The sequence below is a fragment of the Fringilla coelebs genome, assembly GCF_963513975.1.
Source record: "Fringilla coelebs genome assembly, chromosome: 7".
Taxonomy (NCBI): domain Eukaryota; kingdom Metazoa; phylum Chordata; class Aves; order Passeriformes; family Fringillidae; genus Fringilla; species Fringilla coelebs.
Genome location: NC_140035.1, coordinates 1,197,594 through 1,225,378, shown reverse-complemented (window position 1 = coordinate 1,225,378; position 27,785 = coordinate 1,197,594). Strand labels below are relative to the sequence as shown.

The 27,785-nt window shown below is 51.4% G+C and overlaps 1 protein-coding gene across 4 annotated transcripts in view; it reads left to right on the top strand.

Annotated features, from left to right (window-relative positions):
• FMNL2 (formin like 2) overlaps positions 1-27,785 on the top strand; it is a 115,334-nt gene that overhangs the window by 47,943 nt on the left and 39,606 nt on the right. For all 4 annotated transcript variants that reach the window (XM_084209522.1, XM_084209521.1, XM_084209523.1 and 1 more), the window contains exons 2-3: positions 17,017-17,100; positions 25,982-26,062. In XM_084209522.1, coding sequence (XP_084065648.1) covers positions 17,017-17,100; positions 25,982-26,062 — 165 coding nt within the window. The remainder of the gene's footprint in view (positions 1-17,016; positions 17,101-25,981; positions 26,063-27,785) is intronic.

Here is a 27,785-nt window from a genome sequence, read left to right as displayed (position 1 = left end):
GCTGGAAGGGCCCGCAGGATCATGGATCCAGCCCCTGGCCCTGCACACACACACCCACCAATCCCACCCTGTGCATCCCTGAGAGCCTTGTCCAAGCTCTGGCAGCCCTGGGAACGTGACATTCCCTGGGGATCAGGGCCACCCCTCTGCCTGGAGCTCAATTTTCAGGAGCTAAGTTTTGCCAAGTCACAGCCCAAATCTTCCAATTTGGTCCTTCCCTGTGGAGCTGTGTGGGTGCCCCGGGGGTGCTGCTGTCCCCCAGTGTGTGATCACAGGCAGAATTCCACCCTGGAAGTGTGAGATCCTGTTTGTGGGGCTGTGCTGGGGCGTCCCTGCTTCCAAAGCCACTTTGAGTGTGGTGACAGAAGGCTGAGCATATGTTCCAAAGGGGCATCATTAGGAGCAGTTGGTTGCAGCCTTGGTAATGCTGGGATTTGCAATCTTCCCATAATCTCTGGTGCCTGTTGAGCTGGTGAAGACATTCCCAAAGGCATGGAGGAGCTGGAGCCTTCTGGAAGGATGGATCTGGCCCGTGCCCACCGTCTCCCATTGGGAATGGGGGTGCTGGTGGCACCCTGGGATTGGAGCCTCCCCTCAGGGGACCTGTGGTGCTGGAACACCATCCAAGAGCTCCATAGATTTGGATTTGTCCTGGGGCAGCTGCTCCCCTGGCTGTGCCATCACTCCCCTCTCCCCTGGGACGCTGGTGTCACTGCTCTGTGTTGGTGGCAGCTGGTGGGTACAGCCAGATCCACAACTCTCCCTGGGTGTGGGGCTCTCTTTTCATCTTTGTGCCCCAAAAGTGACCCCACAAGTCACGCTGGCCATCCCTGAGCGGGTCCCAGACAAATGGAGGGGCAGGTGAGGCTGGGAGGGCAGAATTCCCCAAAGCCTCCAGATTGGCAGCACGTCACATTGTGTGGGACCCAAAATTTGGGTCCAAAATGCCTCCAACAGGGCTTCCAGACAGCCTCACTGGGTTCTAGAGGTGCAGGAGTCACGGGCTGGTGTTGTGGAAGCCCTGGAGCTGAGGCATGGTCCAGGGGAAGCCCCGCAGCCCCAGGAGCACAGCCCCAGCAGGCATGGTCTCCCCTGTGGACCAGGAGCTGTTGCTGGCACTGGGACCTGTTCTGAGGCTTGGAGGGGGAGCTGATCCCTGGCTCCCCAGTGCACCCCATTCAGGCAGCGTGGCTGAGCTCCCACAGGAGGATTTGGCTGGGTTTTTTTGGCGTTCTTGGCTGGTTTTCTGGCATCCCTTCAGCCACGGAAGCGGGGACCTGCCGATAGCATCTCGGAGTTCTCGCAGATAAGGATGATGAAGTGTGGGGCTGATCAGGAAGTACCATTGCTGGGAAGAATATTTCTGCTTTGCCAACTCCAGCTAAAGGTAAAAGCTGTTTGTGATCTGGAGCACAAAACTTCCTCAGCTCTGTCTGCCCCGTGCCGTGGGATTGCTGCTGCTTCTCCCATCACCAGCGAGCTTCCCTGCAATCCCTGACAGGCTGAGGCATTCCCAGCAGGTTGCTCAGGCCTGGATCCCGTTTGCCCTCCGAGGATGGAGCTGCCCGTGCCAGACTTGGATCATACTTAGCGGATAAAAGGATTTTTGGGTTGTTTTTGTACCGTTTCAAGTGGAATTTGAGGTATTCCGGCCCGGCCCGGTGCTTGTCCCGATGCCAGGCTGGGAGCTGGCTGCTCCTGGTGCCAGGGTGGGATTAATCCTGCTGCTCATCCCGGTCATGTGCCGGCCAGGGCTCCTTTTCATTCCGTGCCATGCTCTGCCTGGGAGCCCAGGAGCTCTTTAACCTAATTCCCATTCCCAGCTCCCGGCGTGGGAAGCTGAGGAGAGCCAGGGCTCCTCTCACAAAGCTCTCTTCACGTCAGCACTTCCCAAGCCAGAGGTGAAAATCCCAGAGTTTCACTGGTGGGTGACCATGAAATCCCAGAGTTTCACTGGTGGGTGACACCCTTGCACACAGGTGCCATGTGCCACAGGCACCTGCCCCCAGGGGAAGGACTTGGGGACAAAAATCTTCCCAGGAAAGCCTCTTTAGAAATAATTTTTGGCTGTTTCTGTCTTCAAGCCTGAAGCTGTTCAGTTCCTGATTGTGCTGACAGCCAGCCCAGCTCCTTCTGCCTGGGAGCTGCACCTCACAGCCCTTGGATATTCACTGATAACTGAATCCAGCTTCCTTCTCCAGAACCACCCTGACAGCCAGATTAATTCAGCCAGCAATTAGGGACGGTTGTGCCTTAAAGAACCCAAGGAAGAGCAGGTGTGTGGAATGATTTCCCCATTTTTGTGCCATCAGCACCATAGCTTGAGTGCTCTGGGCAGGGTGGTCCTTCACAGGTTGGATTCTCTGGTCTTGGAGGTCTATTCCAACCTCAATGATTCCATGATTCCATGATTTTGGCAGCGCCCTCGGTGTGCTCCTGGCAGGAGGTGCCAGTGTGTGGTGTTGCAGCACAATTCTCCATCACAATTCCTGTTGGTTTACAGTTTGTAAACATTCATCAAAGGGAATTCTGATGAAATCCAAGTTCTGTCTGGTCACAGGCTTCCTGCAGCGGGAAAATCACGAGGTGGATGTCTGGGAGGGTGAGCAGGTGAAGTGTGTCTGACATGAAAAGATGAAATTAGAAACATATTTGTGGGTAAACAAAGGGAATTGTAAACATGTGTTGCCATCAGGTGAGAAATCCTGTGGGATTCAGTTGTAAGGATGACAGGAGCTGCAGAGAAATTCTTTTTTTTCTCTCTTCTCTTCTCTTCTCTTCTCTTCTCTTCTCTTCTCTTCTCTTCTCTTCTCTTCTCTTCTCTTCTCTTCTCTTCTCTTCTCTCCCTCTCCCTCTCCCTCTCCCTCTCCCTCTCCCTCTCCCTCTCCCTCTCCCTCTCCCTCTCCCTCTCCCTCTCCCCTTCTTTTCCTGAGTTTAGGTGCCTGCTTACATTGCCCAGAAATTTGGGATTCATCTTCTCACAGAGATTAAAAATAGCATCCAGAACTGCCTCGGGAGTGGGAGCCCAGCCAGCACAGCCACAGATTTATTTGGAAAAAGTAACCTAGTAGGGATTTTATGGGCGAGTTCAAACATTTATTGGTCTAGCACCTTCCTTTGGGACTGGTTTTGGGACAGCCACAGTAAAAGGGCTTAAGGAATAAGCAAAGTGATCCCTCAGGAGGAAGCTCCAAAGTGGGATAAGTCTCCCCTCAGTCTTTTTCTCCAACAAACCAAGTGCCCTCAGCTGCTTCTCATATGGCCCCTCCAGGGAAACTCAAGGAAAAAAGGATAAACTACCTGAGATGCAGGGAAACTCAGGAAAATAGGGAAGAAACCCCTCCCAGATCCAGGGAAATATGAGGGAAGGGGGATAAACCCATCCAGATCCACAGGAACTCAAAGAAATGAAAGAAAACCCCCCCAGAACCAGGAAAATAAAAGGGAAGGGGGATAAACCCCCTCAAATTCAGGAAAATCAAGGGGAAAAGGGATAAACCCTCCCCCAGATCCATGAAACTCAAGGCAAGTGGGGATAAACCCCCCTAGATCTGGGGAAACTAAAAGAAATAAGGTTTAAACCCCCCAGATCTGGGGAGACTAAAAGAAAAAAGGTTTAAACCCTCCAGATCCGGGGTAAGTCAAGGAAATTAGGTTTAGACCCCCCAGAACCAGGGATACTCAAAGAAATAAGGTTGAAACCCCCCCAGATCCAGGGTAAATCAAGAAAATATGGTATAAACCCCCCAGATCCAGGGTAAATCAAGGAAATAAGGTATAAACCCCCCTGGATCCAGGGTAAATCAAGGAAATAAGGTATAAACCCCCCTGGATCCAGGGTAAGTCAAGGAAATAAGGTATAAACCCCCCTGGATCCAGGGTAAATCAAGGAAATAAGGTTTAAACCCTCCTAGGATCAGATTAAATTGAGGAAATAAGGTTTAAACCCCCCAGACCCAGGAAAACTCAAAGGAATAAGGCATAAACCCCCCCAGATGCAGGGAAACTCAAGGAAAGTGGGGTTACCCACCCCGAGACCCATCGAAGAACAATGAAAGTGGGGATAAACTTCCCCAAATGCAGAGAAATTTAAGGAAACTTGGTGCATTTCTGGGTCTGACATCTGTAAAATATCTGTGTCCAGGAGGAGGGAGCAGGAGCAGGCAGGGCAGGTGAATGGGTTTGGAATTAGGACCCTGGGTTTTCTGGGAAAGCAACAAAGGAAGGGCAGACAGAGGTGTTTGCAGGGCCACCTGCATTCCCTGAAACCCTGATGCCTCATTCTTGGCAAATCTGTGCAGCCTTGAACACTTCAGAAAAATTATTTCAGAGAGGTGCCGTGAAATTTGTGTCCAGTGGAGCAGCAAGAGGCAGGGCTGGTGTGTGGAAATGCTGGATTTTAGTCACTGAAATCACTCACACAATGCCCCAGTGTGTGTGAGACACATTCTCAGTGATTTATTGCCAGCCCAGGCAGACGGTGTCAGGGAGCCCTGGGGACAGGGACACTGGAGCACAGGACACAGCAGCCTTGCTGCAGGAATTATTGTTCCTTAGGGCTGGAAAAACCCACGGGATTTGGGTTTATTTTGGCTTCCCTGCACCTCCTCTGCCGGGCTGGAGTGGTGCCTGCAGTAGTGGGACCTGTAAATATTTCCAGTTTAAATCCAAGTTTGTGACTTGCTCTGAAAAATTCCCTTGGGACTGAGGCTTGGTGTGTGAGAGCCTTTTCTGGTGTTTACATTTTTAGGTGTAATAGACTTCCAAATAAATTGCTTTCCCTGTTCAGCAAGCACTTGAGTGCAGCAAAGAGGGATGTAAATAATTTGCATTTTTTAAGGGGTTCTTTTGATTTATCTGCTCCCTCTGGGCAGTGTGAGGGCAGTGCAGAGACCTGGATTGGCTGGAGGATGTTGGGAAGAGAGAATTGGGAGCTCAGGGAGAATTAAAAAATTGAAAATAGGCTCCAGTTCTGAGCATCTGAGTGAGTTCCTGGCTGCCTCCAAAGCAGCAGTTTGGTCTGGGACCTGGTTTTCCAAGGAGGGCTCATGCTGACATTCACTGGAGACAGAAAACCTGGGACCAGGCCCCAGGCCAGGCTTTTTATCCCTGACTTCATTTATTTTTCTTGGTTTATCCAACCCTTAATATTATTCAAATGAAGGTTTTGTTCCTAGAGCAGCATCCGTCAGGGCGTCCTGGGGCTGGCTCCGTGGGTTGGATTTGCTCTTGGATTGGGTTTGTGTCCCTTGAAACACATCCCTGGGGTTTATTCTGGCTCTGGGGGGGATGTTCTCCATCTGTGTGTGGGGGTGCTGGGGGGGTTTTGCCACGTGGGGGTTTCTCGTGGGCGCCCTGGTTGGGATCTCACTCGGTGTTGCATAAGAAGCTCGCTGGGAATGAATTCCACGGGTTTCTATCCCTGTGTCAGGAGGGTGGTGTGGGCACAGGTTGTCCAGGGGAGCTGGGGCATCCCTGGAAGTGTCCAAAGTGGTCTTGGATGGGGCTGGGAGCTCCTGGGACAGTGGGAGGTGTCCCTGCCATGGCAGGGTGGGTGGGGTGGGCTGTAAGGTCCCTTCCCAATCCCAGCCTCTCTGGAATTCCGTGATTTCTGATGGGAAAATACACATCATCTCTGTCATAGGAGAGTGTGTAGGATAGTTTGGGATCATCAACTGCCTGAAGAATTGCACTTAGGTGAGGTTGAAGTGTTTTGATGAGAATTTTATCCAGCTTTTCCTGAATGAGGTTGACTTGGCCGGCATCCCTGACCAGCTCATCCCTTTGGAGGGGAACTGAGGGATCCTCCATGCGAGGGGAGCTCGGGGGGGTTTTGTTCCACCCACCCTCTGAAAATCCCTTCTCATCCTCAGGAATATCACAGAAATCCCAGAATCCCAGCCTGGTTTGGGGTGGAATATGAAATCCCATCCCACCCTGCCACGGCAGGGACCCCTCCCGCTATCCCAGGGCGCTCCAGCCTGGCCTTGGGCACTGCCAGGGATCCAGGGGCAGCCACAGCTGCTCTGGGAATCTGTGCCTGGGCCTTCCCACCTTGGCAGGGAGGAATTCCTTCCCCCCTCCAGCTGTGGTGCAGCGGGTGTGCACAGCTGGGCTCTGCCGGCCGTCAGTCGGAGCCGCTGCCCGGAACGTTCCTTTTCCTCCTGAGCCGCTGATGGGTGAGCAGCAGGGCAGCCCCACAGGTGACACGTGCTCCACTTCCAGAGGGACTGCAGGGAACAGCAGGGGATGGGGATGGCATCTTCTGACTCACAGCAGAGCTGCTGCTTTAGTGGGAGCTGGGGAGGAGTTCCAGAGAGAAACCGAAATCCCTTGGTGTGTTTGGGATAACTGTAGGGATGCTTGGACCCCCTGCTCTGCCTGTGCTGCTGTGAGGCTGCACAGGAGTAGAAAAGATGTAAAAATGGGGGCTGGAACCCCTCCTGTGGGTGTTTTCCAGCATTTCTGTGCCCTGCAGCTCCCGGCAGTCCGGGCTGCCCCGTGGATGGAATCGTGGCACTGCCCACTGTCTGTGCAATTCCCAGCACAGCCTTTGGAACACACATCTTGGTTCTTGGGGAGCCACTTTCTCTGACATTCCACTGAAAGGGCTTTAATTTGGGGTTTTGTGGTTTGCCTTATCAGCAGTGAGTGTTTTAATGAAGCCATGGGACGAGCTCAGAGTGAGTCAGGCCTGGCTTGGCCTTTGAAGCATTCCTACCATGGAATTCTTTTCCAGTGGTGCATTAATGTGGTTTCAGCTTTCCCAAAACGTGAGGCCATTAAGCTGAGTCTGGATTTTTGAGAGGAACAAGCAGCTCTGTGGTCACCGCAGCCCTCGGTCCCCAAAACCTTCCGGAGCTTTCCTGGACAAATTCCCTCAGTGGGGTTGGATTGCTCTCCCAGTGAGACCCCACTGCTGTGTGAGCAGAAGGGGTTAGGATCAGAGAATCCTGAAGGTTGGAAAAGCGCTCCAAGATCTCCAATCCAACCATCCCCCAGCACTGCCCCGTGTTCCCAAGTGCCACATTGTCATGGCTTAAATTCCTCCAGGGACGGGGATCCCACACCCCATTCCATGCCTGACCACCCTTTCCATGAGGAAATTGTCCCTCATATCCAGCCTGTCCTGTCCCTCAGGGAGTGAGCCCACAGTGGCCCCGTGTTGCTGCTTCCATCCCTGCAGTGCCTTCATTAACCTCTGGCAAGAGCTGGGAAGGAAATGCTAATTTCTGATAAATATGCAAATGGCAGTGCTGATCAAAGGGAGCAGAGAGCTGGCACGGAAGGAAGGGCTCAGAAAAGTCATGGAAAACCAGAGTGGGGGCAAAACATGGGGATCTCAGTGTGTGCCCTGCACGTGGGCATTGTCCAGCCCTGGCTGTGCCCAGGCCAGGCTCCAGCAGGATTCCAGGCTCCATCAGGATTCCAGGCTCCATCAGGATTCCAGGCTCCATCAGGCTCCATCAGGATTCCAGGCTCCATCAGGCTCCACCAGGATTCCAGGCTCTGTCAGGATTCCAGGCTCCATCGGGATTCCAGTCTCCATCAGGATTCCAGGCTCCATCAGGATTCCAGTCTCCATCAGGATTCCAGGCTCCATCAGGTTCCATCAGGATTCCAGGTTCCATCAGGATTCCAGGCTCCATCAGGATTCCAGGCTCCATCAGGATTCCAGGCTCTGTCAGGATTCCAGGCTCCATCAGGATTCCAGGTTCCAGCAGGATTCCAGGCTCCATCAGGATTCCAGGCTCCATCAGGATTCCAGGCTCCATCAGGATTCCAGGCTCCACCAGGATTCCAGGCTCCATCAGGATTCCAGGCTCCACCAGGATTCCAGGCTCCACCAGGATTCCAGGCTCCATCGGGATTCCAGGCTCCATCAGGATTCCAGGCTCCACCAGGATTCCAGGCTCCATCAGGATTCCAGGCTCCACCAGGATTCCAGGCTCCATCAGGCTCCATCAGGATTCCAGGCTCCATCGGGATTCCAGGCTCCATCAGGATTCCAGATTCCATCAGGCTCCATCAGGATTCCAGGCTCCATCAGGATTCCAATCTCCATCAGGATTCCAGGCTCCACCAGGATTCCAGGCTCCATCAGGATTCCAGGCTCCACCAGGATTCCAGGCTCCATCAGGCTCCATCAGGATTCCAGGCTCCATCGGGATTCCAGGCTCCATCAGGATTCCAGATTCCATCAGGCTCCATCAGGATTCCAGGCTCCATCAGGATTCCAATCTCCATCAGGATTCCAGGCTCCACCAGGATTCCAGGCTCCATCAGGATTCCAGGTTCCAGCAGGATTCCAGGTTCCATCAGGAATCCAGGCTCCATCAGGAATCCAGGCTCCATCAGGATTCCAGGCTCCACCAGGATTCCAGGATGCTGCATCAGGATTCCAGGTTCCATCAGGATTCCAGGCTCCATCAGGTTCCATCAGGATTCCAGGCTCCATCAGGTTCCATCAGGATTCCAGGCTCCATCAGGTTCCATCAGGATTCCAGGTTCCATCAGGATTCCAGGCTCCATCAGGATTCCAGGCTCCATCGGGATTCCAGGCTCCATCAGGATTCCAGGCTCCATCAGGTTCCATCAGGATTCCAGGTTCCATCAGGATTCCAGGCTCCATCGGGATTCCAGGCTCCACCAGGATTCCAGGCTCCATCAGGATTTCAGATTCCATCAGGATTCCAGTCTCCATCAGGATTCCAGGCTCCATCAGGATTCCAGGCTCCATTGGGATTCCAGGCTCCATCAGGATTCCAGGCTCCATCAGGTTCCATCAGGATTCCAGGCTCCACCAGGACTCCAGGCTCCACCAGGATTCCAGGCTCCATCAGGCTCCATCGGGATTCCAGGCTCCATCAGGCTCCACCAGGATTCCAGGCTCCACCAGGATTCCAGGCTCCATCAGGATTCCAGGCTCCATCAGGATTCCAGGCTCCACCAGGATTCCAGGCTCCACCAGGATTCCAGGCTCCACCAGGATTCCAGGTTCCATCAGGATTCCAGGCTCCATCAGGTTCCATCAGGATTCCAGGCTCCATCAGGTTCCATCAGGATTCCAGGCTCCATCAGGATTCCAGGCTCCATCAGGATTCCAGGCTCCATCAGGATTCCAGGCTCCATCAGGTTCCATCAGGATTCCAGGCTCCATCAGGATTCCAGGCTCCATTGGGATTCCAGGCTGATGCTGCAGCGGGGCTGCCTGTCCATAACAGCCAGGAATTCCTTGGTGTCCCAAGGAATATTCCCCCTTCCCTCCCGCAGCATCCCTGGATGCTTTAGTCCTTCCTTGCCAGCTGAGGAGCCCCAGGTTGTCCCCACAGTTTTCCACAGCCCTTCCCAGTGCTTTGGAAGCTTTCCCATTCCAAACATGAAGCAGGTGTTCCTGGGTGACCTCGGGCCCGCAGAGATGCGCTGGGGAATCACGGATCCAGAATTCCAGGAGTTTGATTTGGGTGTTTTTCCCAATGGCTTCCCAAGGATGAGCTCCTCTCTCCTCAGCAGGTCCCTCCATGCTGTGGGAGCTTCTCCTGCTCTTCCCTACGGATCCAGGGCATCTTTAGGAGGAGGAAGGCTTGGTGCAGGCAGAGCATTGGTATTTTTAGATCAAAGACAAGTTTAATAAAAAAACCAGGAGAGGAGAAGGAGGATTAGAACAATGAGCACATTTAATTTTAGCCTAGCTTGGATTCCTCATAAAGTCAGGGAACTTGGAGCTCAGCTTCAGTTGCCTCTGGCTTTCCTAAATAAACACACTGGAGCAGGGCTGGGAAGTTAAGCAGCACAGAAAATTGCAAAAAGTTGCATTTTAATATTCTAGGAGAATATTAAGGGCTGTTTTACAGGCCAGGCCCTGGAATTAAATTTTAATGCTGTGCAAAAATCCCGAGGTTGTTTTGGTAGGCAGCTCCTGGAGCTACACAGAGACTTTTTCTGCAGAAAGGGTCACAGGACAGGGGTCAGGAGCAGGACAGGGTCAGAGCAGGGTGAGGAACCTTCTCCAGCCATGGCAAGTCAGCAGGGTTTGGGGCCGGATCTGCTTCTCTGGAGTTCTGTCATTTCTTCTGGAATTTAATAATATCTTCTGGAGATTTTGTCTGGAGAAAAACAGGCACAGGGGGAACCTCAATGGTCTCTACAGCTCCTGGAGGAGGGTGGGCTTGGGCTCTTCTGCCACATCCCAGGTGAAGGGATGCCAGGAAATGGCCCTAAGTTGGACCAGGGGAGGTTCAGGTTAAATATTGGAATTTATTTTCCCAGGAAGAGCAGTCAGGCATTGGAATGAGCTGCCCAAGGGTGTGGTGGAGTCACCATCTCTGGGAGTGTTCACGATGTGGCACCTGGGGACATGGTTTAGGGATGGGTGTGGTGGTGCTGGGTTGATGGACTCGATGATCTTCAAGGTGTCTTCCCACCTGGATGATTCTGGGATTTTGGGCATTTTCCCCCAGGCTAAGGAAGGGGCCTGGTTGGCAGTGCCCTCCTGTGCTGTGGGTGATCTGCTCAATGTGTGTTTCACCTGGGAAGTGTGTTGGGATGAAGAATTACAGAATCATTAAGGTTGGAAAAGCCCTCTAGGATCATCAGATCCAACAATTCCTCCAGCAGTGCCAAGGCCACTTCTGACCCCTGTCCCCAGGTGCCACATTAATGCACCTGTTAATGCTGCTCCCTGATGCTGCAGACCTTTAGTAAACCCCAGGTCAGAGGTGATTTAGTGAGTGGGGGAAGCAGGAGGTCCCACTGGGGACTCTTGGTGGCTCTGAGCCACCACCAAGCAGCCCCTGTCCCCCTGGTGGTCCCAGGAGAGGCTGAGTTGGCCAGCTGGAGTTGTCCTGCTCCAGCCTGGAAGGATGAGCACAGAGCCCTGGGTTTGCTCCCTCCTCGTTCTAAACTGGTTCCTTTTCACACCAGCTAAATTTAGGGATTGTGAGGGAACATTTCCAGCCTCAGCCATCACATCTCTGACAGCCAAGGGTGACAGTGTCACATGAACCCGTCTGAACTGATTTATGTTCTCTTTTTCATGGTTTTGGGGTTTGGTTGCTCTTGGATCCTGTTGCTGGGAGGATGTGGGCAGCTCAGTGCCAGGAAGGAGACTTGGACCCGCTCAGGAGCTGGGCTTTGGTTCTCAGGCTCCCTCCAGCCAGGGAAGGGCTTCTCTTCCTCAGAGTTACAGAGGTGGGAGGTATGGACTTGACTTATGAGCCAGTTTTGGGTTTGCTTTGTAAGAACTCACTGGATATTAATAAAAGTTAAAAATACTTCAGGCTCTGCCTTAAAACAGCCCTGACTGAAATGCAGGAAAAATCAGGATTGCAGCTCGTCGTGGTGGAGAGAGTGAGATAAACCCCAGGGAGCTGCAGGCAAAGTGCTGTGCTGAACCTGGGGAGTTGGGAAGGGTCAGGGATGGGCTGGAGAATAAACTCAGCCTGGGAAGTTCCAGGTGAGGATTGGGAGTCCTTGGAGCCTGGAGTAAGGGCAGAGCTTTGATGTGGGTGTGTAAATCTGAGTCTGAGTCACGAGGACCGAGACTTGTTTGAAGTGTTTTAAACCCTGATCTTTTTTCTAAGTGCTGTTGGGAAGCCAGAAACGATCCAGGTTTGCTTTTCCATCTCTCTGGGAGCAGTGGAAGGTGGGAGCAATTCCAGTCAGAGGGAGGACAGGAGGAGAAGGCCAGCTGGGAATTAATTCCCAGGAGTTTGAGTTCCTGTGCAGCGTCTCTTGGAGGAGCAGTGGGAATTCCCTGCACTCTCACCTGCCACATCAGGGTAGAGAAGGAGGAGGAGGATTTCCTGGGATGCCTTTATTCCTTTCCAGGTCAGCAGTGCCTTGGTGGAAGTGGGGAGTTGAACTCTTTGCTGGGGTGGTTTTTAATGTCCCTTCCTCTGGTGCTGGTGTCGGTCAGACTCACCTTGCCTTGCCAGGCCCTGCTTTCCTGCCTTTTTCCATCCCCACCCATTGGATGGTGGGGACATCCCACATTTTAGGGCCTCATGAGCTCCTCCTGACACATCCAGGGCCGTTCATGGGAACAAATGGATCAGGAGGACTCTGTGCTCATTCCCAGCACAATTAATGTCATGAAGGATTCATTAAGAAAAGGGATGCGGGCTTGAAGATGATGTGATCAATAAGAGCAGCAGCCTGATGCTATTAATTAGCAATGCTATTAATTAGCAATGCTCATGCTTTTGACTCAGTTGAGTTGCTGCTGCACAGGTTTTCCAAAACATTGGGCCTTTTAATCCTCAGGAAAAGGAGGAATAATTTGGAAAAAGCACAGCTCAGTCATTCCACCACTGGCACTGGCATTGGTGCTGGTGTGACCTGGGCTGCAGGTGGCACCTGGAGGCATCTGCTGGTGCTTCCCTCTCCAGCTGGGTGCTTTATCCTGCTCTGACACTTGGGATTCAGCATTTCCATGGATCATGGTGGCTGCAGGAGGCACTGGGGCCACCACCAGCAGCTCCCTCAGTGCCCTTTTCCCATGGAAGGGGACAGCAGGACAACCCCAAGGGACATGTTTGAGACCAAGGACAAAGCCAAGCTGTGGTGGTGGTGGTGCCCAAAGCCTGCAGATCAGTCCACAAGTGAGATTTTTAGTGCCAAAACCTGGAGTTGGAGGCTCCGCCAGTTTGGATGGAGCTGGGCTTTGTTTCATAGGTTAAAAATATATAAATTTCCTTGTTGCACTCTGGTTTTATTTTTAACTCTTCAGCAATTTAATATTTTGGAGGTCTGCTTGTTCTCCCCCCAGTTTTCCATCTGCTACTGTGATTAATTTAAGGCCCAGCTCTATCCAGCCAAGCCAGAGCAAACCAAAGGAATGGAAACCTTACCTAGGTTGTTTGGCAGGCAGCAGCAGACGTGAATAACTTTGGAATTCGGGGGGGAAGAGCCAAGTGCCGCGCTCCTGGAGCCAGGATGGCTTGGACAGGAGCCCTTGCAGACAGCAGGAGGCTGTGCAGGATCCAGCTGTGCTTCCTCCAGGGCTGTGCTGGAGGTGTTGCTGAGCGCTCGGAAGCGGAGGGCTCCGCTTTCCGACGGCCTCTCCAGGCAGGGGACGTGCCAGAGCCTGGCTTCTCCCCCTCCCGGGCCTGGGAGCACCGTGAGGTAGTGGAAAGTTGCAGTGAGGAAGGTGGGACTGGTTCCCCAGGCTGTGGGAGGAAGGAGAGGGGTGAAGCTGTGGAGCTCACCTGGGCTCGGCTGCTCGGACGGGGGGGCAAAATAGCCTGGCCAAAAATTTATTTATTTTTAACCTGGGTTGTTAAAATCCAGGTTAAAATAGAATTGTGAAATAGAATTTAAATTTCAAAAATGAAATAACCTGGGTGGTTGTTTTTCACCTGGATTGGGAGGAGCCATCCCTGGCGGGGCCAGCCAGGGATGGGGATGGGGATGGAAATGAGGATGAAGAGCAGTGGGGCACAAGATGAGGCTGCTTCAGCTGCAGCTCCCGCTGACAGGAAAGGGTTTGATGGGATCCTCACGGAAGCTGGGGACCCAGTTAGAGGTGCAGCTCTTCCTGAGCTGCTGGAAATCTGCTCTGCTGGCAAAGGGTCTCCAGCTGCACAAGCGGGTGGTGACACAGGGGACCCAGGCAGGAGTTTGGATTGTTTTAGGAAGGGAATAGTTCTGCTCTCAGAAGCTTCCAAAGCTCTAATTGGGAAAAGATGGAAAGGGAAACCACAGGACATAGACCTGTCATTAACTGAAGAGCACTGGGATGTGTGAAGCCCAGGGCTGTAAGAGCTGGAAGTGGCCAGGAGACGTTGGTGAGTCATTCCAGGGATCCACAGGGAATAAGAAAACCCAGTGTGCCTGGCTGGGTGGGACTCCTGGAGCCAGCTCAGTAGCCTCTGCCTCAGATCCTGCTGCTGTGGCTGCAGTTAGGGACCTGGGAGCAGTGCACTTGGATTTCAGGAGCCACTTGAGGTGGTGCCATGCAGGGATGTAAAAAAAGAACAAACTCTTGCTTCCCATGGAGGTAAAAATATTGTGGTTTGGGATCCCATTTCCAGCAGGGAGTGGCTGTTGAGAGTAAGAAAATCCTTAGTGCAGGTTTCAGAGGAGGTATGGGGCAGAATCCTGGAATATCCTGAGCAAGAAGGATCTTGGATCCAGCTCCTGACCCTGCACAGACACCCCAACAATCCCACCCTGGGCATCCCTGGGCTCCAAACCCTCCTGGAGCTCTGGCAGCCTTGGGAATGTGCCCATTCCCTGGGCAGTGCCAGCACCCTCTGGGGAAGAGCCTTCCCTGAGATCCAGCCTGAAATTCCATGGTGCATCTCCAGCCATTCCTCAGTTCTGTCCCTGATCACAGAGAGCAGGGGTCGGGGCTGTCCCTCAGGAGCAAGCTCCAGATCTCTCCCCTCAGTCTCCTCTTCTGCAGCTGCACAAACCAAGTGGCCCCAAGTGCTCCGGCTCTGTCCCTTGCAGACCCTTCCTCATGCCCGTGCCCCTCCTTTGGGCGCTGGCTGGCAGATCTGAGCCTGGCTCAGGCTGTGAAGGTAACCAAGGTGCTTCTGCCCTGCCCAGCTCCCTCCAGCAGAGATCACTGGCAGATCTGAGCCTGGCTCAGGCTGTGCAGGTAACCAAGGTGCTTCTGCCCTGCCCAGCTCCTTCCAGCAGAGATCACTGGCAGATCTGAGCCTGGCTCAGGCTGTGCAGGTAACCAAGGTGCTTCTGCCCTGCCCAGCTCCCTCCAGCAGAGACCCAGCCGAGGCTGGAGGGGCTGTGGGGTGAGCCCTGCCCCTGCCCCTGCCGTGCTGCCACTCCAGATCTCCTTGTGGCAGGTGCAGCTCACCCTCAGCCTGAGCCTGGCTGCCCAGGGTGTGCAGGGAGGATGTTCCCGTGGGAGAGGGCAGCAGTGGCTGGGTGAGCTGTGCAGGGGCAGAGCAGAGCACTGCCCAGCTGCCTCCTGTGGCAGTGGGATCCCTGGAGCTGCTGCCTGGCCCTGGTTTTCCCTGCTCAGGCTCCCCTCCCTGCTGGAGCCCTGCCCAGGGTTCCAGGCAGGTTTCCTGTCCCCCTGGCAGCCGGGCTGCCTAAGCTGATTAGCTCTAAGGAGATCAGAGCCTGACGAGGGCTGCACTGCAGGTAAACACCGGGGCTTTTCCTCCAGCTGGGAGCCAGTGGAGCTGTGAAATATGGCTCAGGAGTGAGGAATGGCGCTGGAAGAACCCTCAGGAAAAATACCAAGGAGTGCATGAAATGATAAGCAGAGCTGATAAGGTGCCTGGTGAGAGACTGAGAGGAGAAGCAAGCACAGATACGATCAGAGCCTATAAATACTGTCAACATGACAGCAGAGATGAGCAGGAGAAGGAGTCATTGTTATCTGATGGCAAACAAGCTGTGGGAGGAGCAGCCATGGGAGCGGGAGGTGTGGAGGGGATCCCCAGGAGCAGGAACAGGATGGAGCCAATCTTGGCTGGGATGGAGCCAATCCTCAGCTGCCCCTCCTTCCCAAGGCTTGCCCAGCTGTCCTGGTGCCCCTCAGTGTGGTCAGCCCTGGCACAGAGTCCCCCTTGGCACCTGTGATCCTGCCAGGAGCTTCCTTAAATTCCCATTTTCCAGGTCCTGGTTGGCTGATCCCTGCAGGTGCTGCTTGTCCACATCCCTCCTCTTCCCTGTGTGAGGAAACTAAGGAAGTCTGGGCAGAGGATGGGTCTGGGGGGCTTCCAGAGACCCCCAGGACATCCTGCTGGAATAAACCTGCAGATTGTGTGTCACACTCCTTGGGAAGGTGCTCCTGGGGTGGGATTTCAGTCTGAAACCCTGATTTATCGATTCCTGATTTATTGTTGTGTCTGGTGCCACCGGGACCGGCCGACTCTTCCTCGCTGGGAATGCACTGGCAGAGGCCTGTGGTCCCCAGGGGTTAACTGGGATAACTGGAGCCAGTCTGGGAATTCCAGCTGGAGCCCAGGAGGTGCTGGAGCCCAGGAGGTGCTCAGCAGATTCTCCACCCACCCCTTGGCCTTGCTGTGCTCGGCCGGGCTGGTCGGGATCCGTTCCAGACCAGGTGTTTGCAGAGCTCTCCAGCTGTTCTGGGTCCCATCCAGCTGTTCTGGGTCCCATCCAGCTGTTCTGGGTCCCATCCAGTGTTCCTGGGTTCTCCAGGAGCACAAGCACGACAGTTATGCTGCGCATTCCGGACGGGGCTCTTGGGAAAGCCTCCCTTCCCAGAGAGCTGTCCTGGAAGGAGAGCTCACATCAAAGGAGCCAGGAACGATAGGGATCAAATAATTGCTGCCTCTCCCCTTCCTTCTGACTCCTGTCACTCACGGTCTGGGATTGTTATCTCAGTCCTGACTGCAGGATCTGTGTCATCCAGATAAGGTGCTGTGGGGTGACTTTTCCAGGAGTGAAATGGAGTGGCATTTCATGGTCCTGTAGGGAAGGACTGTCCTGCAGCCCCAGCTGCAGTGGGAGGTGTTTCCCTTAGGAATGTGCTCAGGGGAGGGAATGGGACCTGGCTGGGGCACAGAGGGGCTCCTGTGCTGTGGCACCTCAGGGAACCCCATCCTCTCTGCTGGATGGAGGTGGATGGTCACAGCATCCAAAAATAGTTTGGATTGGGAGGGACCTTAAAGCTCATCCCGTGGGCAGGGACAGCTCCCACCATCCCAAGGTGCTCCCAGCCCTGCCCAGCCTGGCCTGGGACGCTGCAGGGATCCAGGGCAGACACAGCTGCTCTGGGAAGCTGTGCCAGGGCCTGCCCACCCTCCCAGGGAACAATTTTTTCCTAAAAACCCAGGAACTGGGGCTCAGGGCTGGCCCTCAGGCGCTCACCCCGTGTGTCCCAGCTCTGCCCTCGGGTGCCTGCTGATTCACTGGCGCTTTTGGGGCCAAAACCAACACGGGGAGGGAACGTTCCTGAGCAGCTCTGGCATCAGGAGTGCACAGGAAACAATTCAGCAGCCACAGCCACGCTGCCTTGGTGCGTGCAGCTGGGTTTGGCTGTGGCTGATCCCTCACAGTGCTGCTGTCTCTCCACAGAATGCCATGAACCTGCCTCCCGACAAAGCCCGGCTCCTGCGGCAGTACGACAACGAGAAGAAGTGGGAGCTCATCTGTGACCAGGTGAGGAGCCTCTGCAGAGCCCTGGGAGTGCCTCTTCCCAGCTGCTCCATCCACAGCGTCCCTGGGCCTTGCAGGACCTCGCAGGACCTTGCAGGAGCCAGGAAACTCCTGTTCCCAGGAGCTTCAGACACTCATTCCTTCTGCTCCCTTGCTGGTAACCACTCCTAGAGACCTTGCAGTGGGAGCTGCAGCCACCCCAGCCCATCCTGGGATTCTCTCACTCTCTGATTTGTGTTTCTCCGTGTCCCAGAGGGCTGGGAGCTCTGGGCTGGAGTCTGTGCTGGCAGCAGGTCAGGCAGGAGCTGTTTGATGCCAGCCTGGAGGTGCCAATTCCCACCTCACGGAGGGATATCCCTTTCCCCTCTGATGTCTCCATCCTGGATTCCCTCTGGCTGCTGAACGCTGCTGGGTTTGCCCTGCACAGGCTCAGCCTGAGCTCAGAGTCTTGCAAACAAGAACAAATGAGCAAATGAGCTAATGATCAAATGAACAAATGAGCAAATGATCAAATGAACAAATGAGCAAATGATCAAATGGTCAAACGATCAAATGAGCAAACAATCAAATGAACAAATGGTCAAATGAACAAGTGCGCAAGTGATCAAGTGATCAAGTGATCAAATGGTCAAATGAGCAAATGAGCAAATGAGCAAATGAGCAAATGATCAAATGAGTAAATGAGCAAATAAGCAAATGAACAAATGATCAAATGAGCAAATGAGCAAATGATCAAATGATCAAATGAGCAAATGAGCAAATGATCAAATGATCAAATGAGCAAATGAGCAAATGATCAAATAATCAAATGAGCAAATGAGCAAATGATCAAATGAGCAAATGAGCAAATGATCAAGTGATCAAGTGATCAAATGGTCAAATGGTCAAACTGAGCAAATGAACAAATGATCTCAGTCCAGGCAGTGTCTGGCTGCCCATGTCACGCTCTGTGGTGACAGCTGGAGCTGTCACCTCCAGGGACAGGAGGCTGAAGCCCTGTTCACCTCCAGAGGCTGGGAACAGCCTGGGTTGGGCAGTGCCAGATGCTGAGGCATGTCCTGGTGAGCTGTGCAGGGTGTGCAGCAGTCAGCAGGATGTGGGGGATAAACAAGAATGGCATTTTGGGGGGAATACAGAATGAGACAAAGTGAGATCTGAATTTGGGAGCCAGCAGCAGAATGCCATGAAGTTCAGCAGTAGTGGCTGATGAAAATAATTGCTCCAGCCCTGGGAAAGGGGGATGTTCCCTTGGGATGTAAACTCAGCAGGACCAGGGTGAGGATTTGGCAGGTCAGGGACATCGGGATAAAGCCATTTATAGGACACTTCTATCAGCTGTTACAGTGGTGGGCTGTCTGATACAGTCATGGAATCCCAGACTGGTTTGGGTTGGGAGGGACCTTAAATCCCATCCCATTCCACACCTTCCACTGTCCCAGGGTGCTCCAAACCCCATCCAGCCTGGCCCTGGGCACTTCCAGGGATCAGGGGCAGCCACAGCTCCTCTGGGCCCCTTGCCAGGGCCTCTCCAGGATTCTTTTCCCAGTATCCCATCTAACCCTGCCCTCTGGCAGTTTAAACTCATTGCACAGGTACCTTAAAGTAAAGCTGAGTGAAGAATTGGTGTTTTCCCCATGAGTTTGCCGTGCAGAGAATGTAAAGCTTGAGCTCTTTAAGGACTGACTTTACTGAGACATGAAAAATTGCAGGAGCTGCTGTGAGTGCCTGCAGGCTCCCCATCCCTGGCAGTGCCCAGGGCCAGGTGGGACAGGGCTGGTGGCACTCCGGGCAGGGGGAGGTGTCCCTGCCATGGCAGGGGTGGCTCTGGGTGGGCTGTAGGGTCCCTCCCAGCCCAGTCAGTCTGTGATCCATGGTGTGTGCCAGGCTGTTCCCGAGCACCCTGCCGAGGTGTGAGTGCCTGCTGGCAGCAGCACAGTTGGGAGCTGTTTGATCCCAGCCTGGATGTGCAAATTCCCCCTCGGAGCCGATCCACCCCGCGCAGCTGCTGCTGATTCACTGCCCGGCGCGGGCTGAGACAGCAGCCCCAGCAGATGGGATGGGGAGGAAACTCGCAATCTGCAGTAATCGCCTTGCACAACTCCCGTCCACCCCCGGGCTGGGAGAGTCCCTTCTTCCCTGGGATGAGTCCCTGCCCTGGGATGAGTCCCTGCCCTGGGATGGGCCCTTCCCATCCGAAAGCACCAAACGCAGCATATGGGGTGAGAAATAGGTATATATTCACAATATAGAAATACTCCACTGGAATATCGAAATACATATCTGAAAGATTAGTATTAATAATATTGATTTTATATATATAACATATTAAAATATCGTATATATTCACAATATAGAAATACTCCACTGGAATATCGAAATACATATCTGAAAGATTAGTATTAATAATATTGATTTTATATATATAACATATTAAAATATCGTATATATTCACAATATAGAAATACTGCACTGGAATATCGAAATAGATATCTGAAGTATTAATATCAATAATATTGATTTTATATATATAACATATTAAAATATCGTATATATTCACAATATAGAAATATTGCACTGGAATATCGAAATACATATCTGAAATATTAATATCAATAATATTGATTTTATATATAACATGTAAAAATATATATTCACAATATAGAAATACTGCACTGGAATATCGAAATACATATCTGAAATATTAGTATTAATAATATTGATTTTATATATAACATGTAAAAATATATATTCACAATATAGAAATACTGCACTGGAATATCGAAATACATATCTGAAATATTAATATCAATAATATTTATTTTATATATAACATAGAAAAATATAGTATATATTCACAATATAGAAATACTGCCCTGGAATATCGAAATACATATCTGAAATATTAATATCAATAATATTGATTTTATATATAACATAGAAAAATATAGTATATATTCACAATATAGAAATACTGCCCTGGAATATCGAAATACATATCTGAAATATTAATATCAATAATATTGATTATATATATAACATAGAAAAATATAGTATATATTCACAATATAGAAATACTGCCCTGGAATATCGAAATACATATCTGAAATATTAATATCAATAATATTGATTATATATATAACATATAAAAATATAGTATATATTCATAATATAGAAATACTGCACTGGAATATCGAAATACATATTTGAAATATTAACATTAATAATATTGATTTTATATATAACATATAAAAATGTAGTATATATTCACAATATAGAAATATTACCCTGGAATATTGAAATGCATATCTGAAATATTAATAATATTGATTATATATTTAACATATAAAAATATAGTATATATTCACAATACAGAAATATTGCCCTGGGATATCGAAATAGATATCTGAAATATTAATATCAATAATATTGATTATATATATATAACATATAAAAATATAGTATATATTCACAATACAGAAATATTGCCCTGGGATATCGAAATAGATATCTGAAATATTAATAATATTGATTATATATATAGCATTAAAATATAGTATATATTCACAATATAGAAATATGGCCCTGGAATATCGAAATAGATATCTGAAATATTAATATCAATAATATTGATTATATATATAACATATAAAAATATAGTATATATTCACAATATAAAAATATTGCCCTGGAGTATCGAAATAGATATCTGAAATATTAATAATATTGATTTTATATATATAACATGTAAAAATATAGTATATAATCACAATATAGAAATATTGCCCTGGAGTATTGAAATAGATATCTGAAATATTAATATTAATAATATTGATTATATATAAAACATATAAAATATTGTATATATATTCACAATATAGAAATAATGCCCTGGAATATACAAATATTAGATATATATCAATATTCTAAACATTAAATATAATTAAAATATTACGTGTAATATATAAAAGATATTGTGTATATATAATACATATATAATATATAAAATATATATTATATATTATATATTATATAAAATATGGTATATATTTACAATGTAGAAATATTGCCTTGGAATATATAAATATTATATATAATATTAATATTGACAATATATAAATAGTGCCCTGGAATAACAGGGATGAGGGGGGGAATGGATCCCTGATCCTGGGGGAATGGATCAGTGATCCTGGGGGAATGGATCCCTGATCCTGGGGGAGTGGATCCCTGAACCTGGGGGAATGGATCCCTGAACCTGGGGGAATGGATCCCTGATCCTGGGGGAGTGGATCCCTGATCCTGGGGGAATGGATCCCTGATCCTGGGGGAATGGATCATTGATCCTGGGGGCATGGATCCCTGATCCTGGGGGCATGGATCCCTGATCCTGGGGGAATGGATCCCTGATCCTGGGGGAATGGATCCCTGATCCTGGGGAATGGATCAGTAATCCTGGGGGAATGGATCCCTGATCCTGGGGGAATGGATCAATGATCCTGGGGGAATGGATCCCTGATCCTGGGGGAATGGATCCCTGATCCTGGGGGGATGGATCAGTTATCCTGGGGGAATGGATCCCTGATCCTGGGGGAATGGATTTTTCTGCCTCCTCGTTAGTGCAGGGATGAGCAGCTGCTGTCACCTCATTCCACGAGGACACTTCCACAGTGACATTCCTGCTGGTGGGAATGGCTGGATTGCTGGGATGGGACCGGGCCCCCCTCTGGATCTGTGGGAGATGGGGAATTGTGCACTGTACTCCAGATGTGTTTGACACACTGCTCCCTGTCCATCTCCCTGTCCATCTCCCTGTCCATCTCCCTGTCCATCTCCCTGTCCATCTCCTTGTCCATCTCCTTGTCCATCTCCTTGTCCATCTCCCTGTCCATCTCTTGTCCATCTCCCTGTCCATCTCCCTGTCCATCTCCCTGTCCATCTCCTTGTCCATCTCCTTGTCCATCTCCCTGTCCATCTCTTGTCCATCTCCCTGTCCATCTCCCTGTCCATCTCCCTGTCCATCTCCCTGTCCATCTCCCTGTCCATCTCCCTGTCCATCTCCTTGTCCATCTCCTTCCCCACTGATCCCAGTCCGTGGGGTTTATGCTCTCCCAGCACAGCCTGTGGGATTCTCATCCTGACTAGGGTGCTTCCCCAGCATCTGTGAATCCCAGGAATGGAAGAGCTTAGTGAGGATAACGATGCTAATGGGAATAACAGATGGGCTAATGCAGAAAAATGCCCTGGATGGCTCTGGGAGCCGAGGGTTGTTGGAAAAGGCACAATTTCCTGGTTCCGGAACGAATGTGCTTTCCAGAGCTGGGTGAGCAGGAGATGTGTCAGGTTCCTTGTGGGATCACGTGGAGCAGGAAGGGCAGAGCTCCAGCAGTTCCTCTTGGCTGCTGAAGCAAAGCCCCCAGCCCCCCTTTTCCCCTGTGGAAAGGGAAGTGCCAGCTCTGGGTGAAAGAGGCACAGGGCAGCTGGTGTGCTCCTGCTTTCCCCTGAATTATGGAATCATGGAATGGGCTGGGCTGAAAAGGACTTCAGAGCCATCCAGTGCCACCCCTGCCATGGTGGCACACCATCCCCTATCCCAGGTTATTTCAGCCTGGCCTTGGGCACTGCCAGGGATCCAGGGGCAGCCCCAGCTGCTCTGGCAATCCCAGCCCAGCCAGGAATTCCCAGTTCCCAGTCCCCCATCCATCCCTGCCCTCTGGCACTGGGAGCCATTCCCTGGCTCCTGTCCCTCTGTCCCTTGTCCCCAGTCCCTCTCAGGATTTAATCCCAGTGAATCCTCCCCATTTATCCCCCAAAGGAAGGTGCTGTGCCCAGCTCATCTCATTGCTCTCTGTCCTTGCATTCCCTGTGCTCTTCCATCCCGCCTTCCCACACCCCTCCTCAGGGGTTTTCCAAGGCAGAAAGGACCTTTATCCTTGGGAATTAGGCTGGTTTGCTCTGCAGGTGGCTGACAAAGGCGGTGTGCAGTCCCTGCTGCTCCCTGCCCCTGTCCTTTCAGCCTGCAGATAAAGCTGCAGCTCGCAGCAGTCACGGAGGGGAGATAAAAAGGGTTCCACCGGGATTTAGGAACTTTGTTGTGTCTGAATGGCTCAATCCAGGGAAGCCACCACGTCCCAGTCGTGATGTCACCCCGCAGCATTTGCTGAGCAAGGCTTGGCCGCTCCAATCCGGATTTGGGGCTTTTTTATTGTGTGTGGTGAAAATGCCCGGCCTCGTCACTCAGATGGTGCTAAATCCTGGGTTGGGAAGCAGAGCTGGCCAAGGAGTGGGTGGGAATTGCCAGAAGTGGAGGGGAGGAGCTGACAGCAAAAAAAGCAGGGATTTTTAACTCTTTAATGATGGTTTCTGAGGCACAGCAGTGCCTTGGGAAGTGTGGGTGTTGGGAGGCTCCCAGGGAGGGTCAGGAGAGGATCCCGCTGGATTCCAGAAGATCAGCCTGCAGCCAGCTCCACTCCCAACCCCTGGGATGCTCCCAGGGAAGGTCAGGAGAGGATCCTGGTGGATTCCAGAAGATCAGCCTGCAGCCAGCTCCACTCCCAACCCCTGGGATGCTCCCAAGGAGGGTCAGGAGAGGATTCCAGTGGATTCCAGAAGATCAGCCTGCAGCCAGCTTCATTCCCAACCCCTGGGATGCTCCCAAGGAGGGTCAGGAGAGGATCCTGGTGGATTCCAGAAGATCAGCCTGCAGCCAGCTCCATTCCCAACCCCTGGGATGCTCCCAGGGAGGGTCGGGAGAGGATCCTGGTGGATTCCAGAAGATCAGCCTGCAGCCAGCTCCATTCCCAACCCCTGGGAGCTCCCAGTCAGATTTTTGGGAGGAGGGTGGCTGTGACCAGACAGCCAGGGTGACTGGAGGCTGCACAGCCTGGCCCTTGCAGCTTCCTAATCAGCCTCTAATGTAAAACACTCCAGGCTGCATGAACCCAGACAGGACTCGTAGCCAGCAAAGGGCAATTTTAAAGGCTAATCCCTCCTAGCTTTCCAAAAAAGAAACACTTGAGGGGGTTGTAAAAATGTTTCCAGGCCTAGGAGATGTTTACCACAAGGAATCCTCCTCAGGTAGGAGCCTTGCTGGTGTGTGCTGCTGGTGGGTAACGTCTGGAAAGTCCTTGGATCCAAATATTTCCACTCCACAAGGATGAGCAACATCTTTTTACACGAAGCTGCTGCAGAGATTATTACATGAATACATAATTGCAGCCAGGTTTGAAGAAAATAAACAAAAACATCCAGTAGCTGCATCCCAGACTGTTAAATGTGCTCCTCGAGTCTCTTGAAACGTTTCATTTTGAGGATTCCAGGCAATTAAAGCTGGAATCCTAAATTCCTGGAAACTACAGCTCCTGTCACTTCAGCAGAGGGTGGATTACTTGGGAAGGGGAATTAATCCATAAGAGCAGAAGAGCTGCTCTGGGGGATTGGACTGAGCACAGCTCTGTCAGCAGAAAGGGGGGAATAAATGGGAGAGGGAAGGTGGAGCATTGTTGGGATGGGACACTGCTGCCAGGACAGGGGCTGGAATTGGGGGATCCTTAAGGGCTCTTCCAGCCCAAACCACTCTGGGCTTCCAGGAAATCTCTGTGTGCCCCCTGGGAGCCACTGAGGGGAGCCTGGCCCCAGGGATCCCCGAGAGAGCCAGGAAGAACACACGATGGTGGGCGTGGGGCTGGAGCAGGGCAGACCCTGCTGGTGTCACTTTGTCCAGAGAAGAACCCTCAGGGAAGAACTTTGCATTTTCTGGGCTGTTTTTTAGATAAAATAGGAAATGCCAATTCCAGAGCCGTGTGGAGGTGCGTGGAAAAATAATCCAGTTGTAAAAGAGGAAAGCCATGAGTGCTCCGTGACTTCCAGAGCTCCCACCAGGGCTGGGGGAGCTCACAGAAGAGTTTCTCCTTCATTTTTTCCTGCTGGCCAGGATGGATTGCTTCTTTTCCAGCAAGCAGCAAGATAGAATAACAGGAAGAACTTGTGGTGTTCAGACAGTTCTGGTAACTGGGCAGCAGTGTCCTGTTCATTCTGGAATAAGCTGGGGATAATGCAGTCAGGACTGCATCCTGACCTAATAAAGGGAGGCTTCAGATAAAAGAGGAAATTTCAGGAGATTGGGATGAGATCTTCCCTCCAGGGAAAGGGGCAGAATAGCTTAAAGTTCTTCCAAGATACGAGTAGGATCGGAATGTTTGGGAATGCTGTGAGGAGGTTTGGACCCAGCACACTGCCCGGGGAACAGCTCGTGTTCCACTGCAGCTCTGGTGGGATAAACTCCCAGCTGGACACTGGGAAAGCAGGGCAAAACCAGGGAGCTCTCAGAAAACAGCACCAAAATCTGTGACTGGAGTTGAGTGATCCCTGCAGGAGCAGTTGGGACCTTGAGGAATGGCTCCCACTGCCAGAGGGCAGGGATGGATGGGAGACTGGGAATTCCTGGCTGGAATGGAATTCCCAGAGCAGCTCTGGCTGCCCCTGCATCCCTGGCAGTGCCCAAGGCCAGGCTGGACAGGGCTTGGAGCAGCCTGGGACAGTGGAAAGGTTTTTTCCAAGTGATTAAAAAGGATTTTGTGTTGGTGCATGCAACTGCTCTCCTGACCCTTCTCCTTCCTCCCCACGATCCTGCTGAGCAGAAACCCTGGAACTTCAGATGGATGTGCAACTAAAATTCACAATTCCCACTGAATGTTTAAGGTGTCTTTTTATACTGTTGATATAAATATCGAGATCCATTTAAATCTATTTTAATTGCATGCATAGATTATCCACTTAGGAAGGGAATCTATTATAAATATATATTGTTTAATATGTATGTGGTGCACGTGTTTTCTGGGTAAGGTAAATACAGAAAAATAGCTGATGTTTATTCCTGCCTCTTTTCCAGGAAAGATTCCAAGTGAAGAATCCTCCACACACTTATATCCAGAAGCTGAAGGGATATCTGGACCCAGCAGTGACCAGGAAGGTGAGGAGCATCCTGTTTCCTCCTGCCTGTCCCTCATTCCTCAGCCAGGATGGTCCTGGGGTCCAGGTTCCTTCCTGCCTTTGTGCAAATGCTGTGGAAAGTTTCAGGGAGAAGCAGAGAGAAATTGGGAATTTGCTGCAGTTTTCCAGCTTGGGAAGGAGGGCAGATGTTGGGAAGCCAAGGACATGTAGCACAGCTTGTTTTAATAATGTTGGTTCAGTAAATAATCTGACAAATGGTCTCTGAGCTGGGCTCTAGGCCTGGCTTTGGCTAAACCCCTGTCTGATGGCCCTTTGCTCACCCCTGGGAGGGGGTGTCCGAGTTTTGAGTCCTTTTCTCTGGGAATTTGCCTGGCAGAGGCTCAGTGCAGCTGAGTGCACTGTTGGTTCATGGTGACAGCTCCATCCATGGGGATCATCTCCCATCCATGGGGATCATCTCTGTCCGTGCTGTCAGCTCCATCCATGGGGATCAGCTCCATCCATGGAGATCAGTTCTTTCTGTGGTGATCAGCTCCATCCATGGTGATCATCTCCCATCCATGGGGATCACCTCTATCCATGCTGTCATCTCTATCCATGCTGTCAGCTCCATCCATGGCCATCCATAGGCATCACTTCCTATCCATAGGGACCAGCTCCATCCATGGGGATCACCTCTGTCCATGCTGTCAGCTCCATCCACGGTGACAGCTCCACCCATGGGGATCACCTCTATCCGTGCTGTCATCTCCATCCATGATGACAGCTCCATCCATGGGGATCAGGTCCTTCTATGGTGATCAGCTCCATCCATGGTGAAATCTCCATCCATGGTGATCAGCTCCCATCCATGGTGATCAGCTCCCATCCATGGGGATCACCTCTATCCATGCTGTCATCTCCCATCCATGGGGATCACCTCTATCCATGCTGTCTGCTCCATCCATGCTGTCTGCTCCATCCATGGCCATCCATAGGCATCACCTCCATCCATAGGGAGCAGCTCCCTCCACGGTGACAGCCCCAGGAGCCTCTGAAGCCCACCCAGCAGTGCAGCAGAGCCCAGCAGGTGCCCTGGCCTGGCTGTGCCCAGCATCCCTGCCCTGTGGTGCCCCCGGTGATGCCAGCTGTGTTCCCTGTGGAGAGCACCATCCTGCCCCAGCTGTTCATGGCACGGGGAAGGTGCCCCTTGCTCCCCGTGCTCCCAGCCCATCCTGGGGCAGTGGGACCCCGGCACAGCTGGCTGTTAACCACAAGGCTTTGAGCCACACAGGGATCCCAATCTTGGCTTTCTGTGGCTGAAATGGCCCCAAGGCATTAAAAGTCTTTTTCCCAGCCGCTGACCAAAGAAGGAGTCGAGGTTCCTTGGCTCTGCTTCCCAAGGCTGTTTATTTTCCCTTGTCTGTTCCATTCTTTCCCTGCCCTGCTGAGCTCTGTCCAGCAGGTCTGGCTGTGGCACAGGCCCTGCCCTCGGGGTGCTGTTGGCTTTTTATACTCAGAGCTGCCTGTGCTTTATTGACAATAATTTCCCAATCCCTGTCCCCTGTGTCAGACAGTCTGTCTGTGCCCTAAACCAATCCAGCAGTGCCACCATCCCAGCAGGAGATGGGCACAAGGAGGAGAAGGACAGGACAGATTCCTCCATCTTGCCTACTGAACCCCCATCCCAAATCCCCAAAATTCCACTTTTTCACCTGTGACAAATTCACTATCACTCTACTCAAACCCTTGTGGCTGTAACT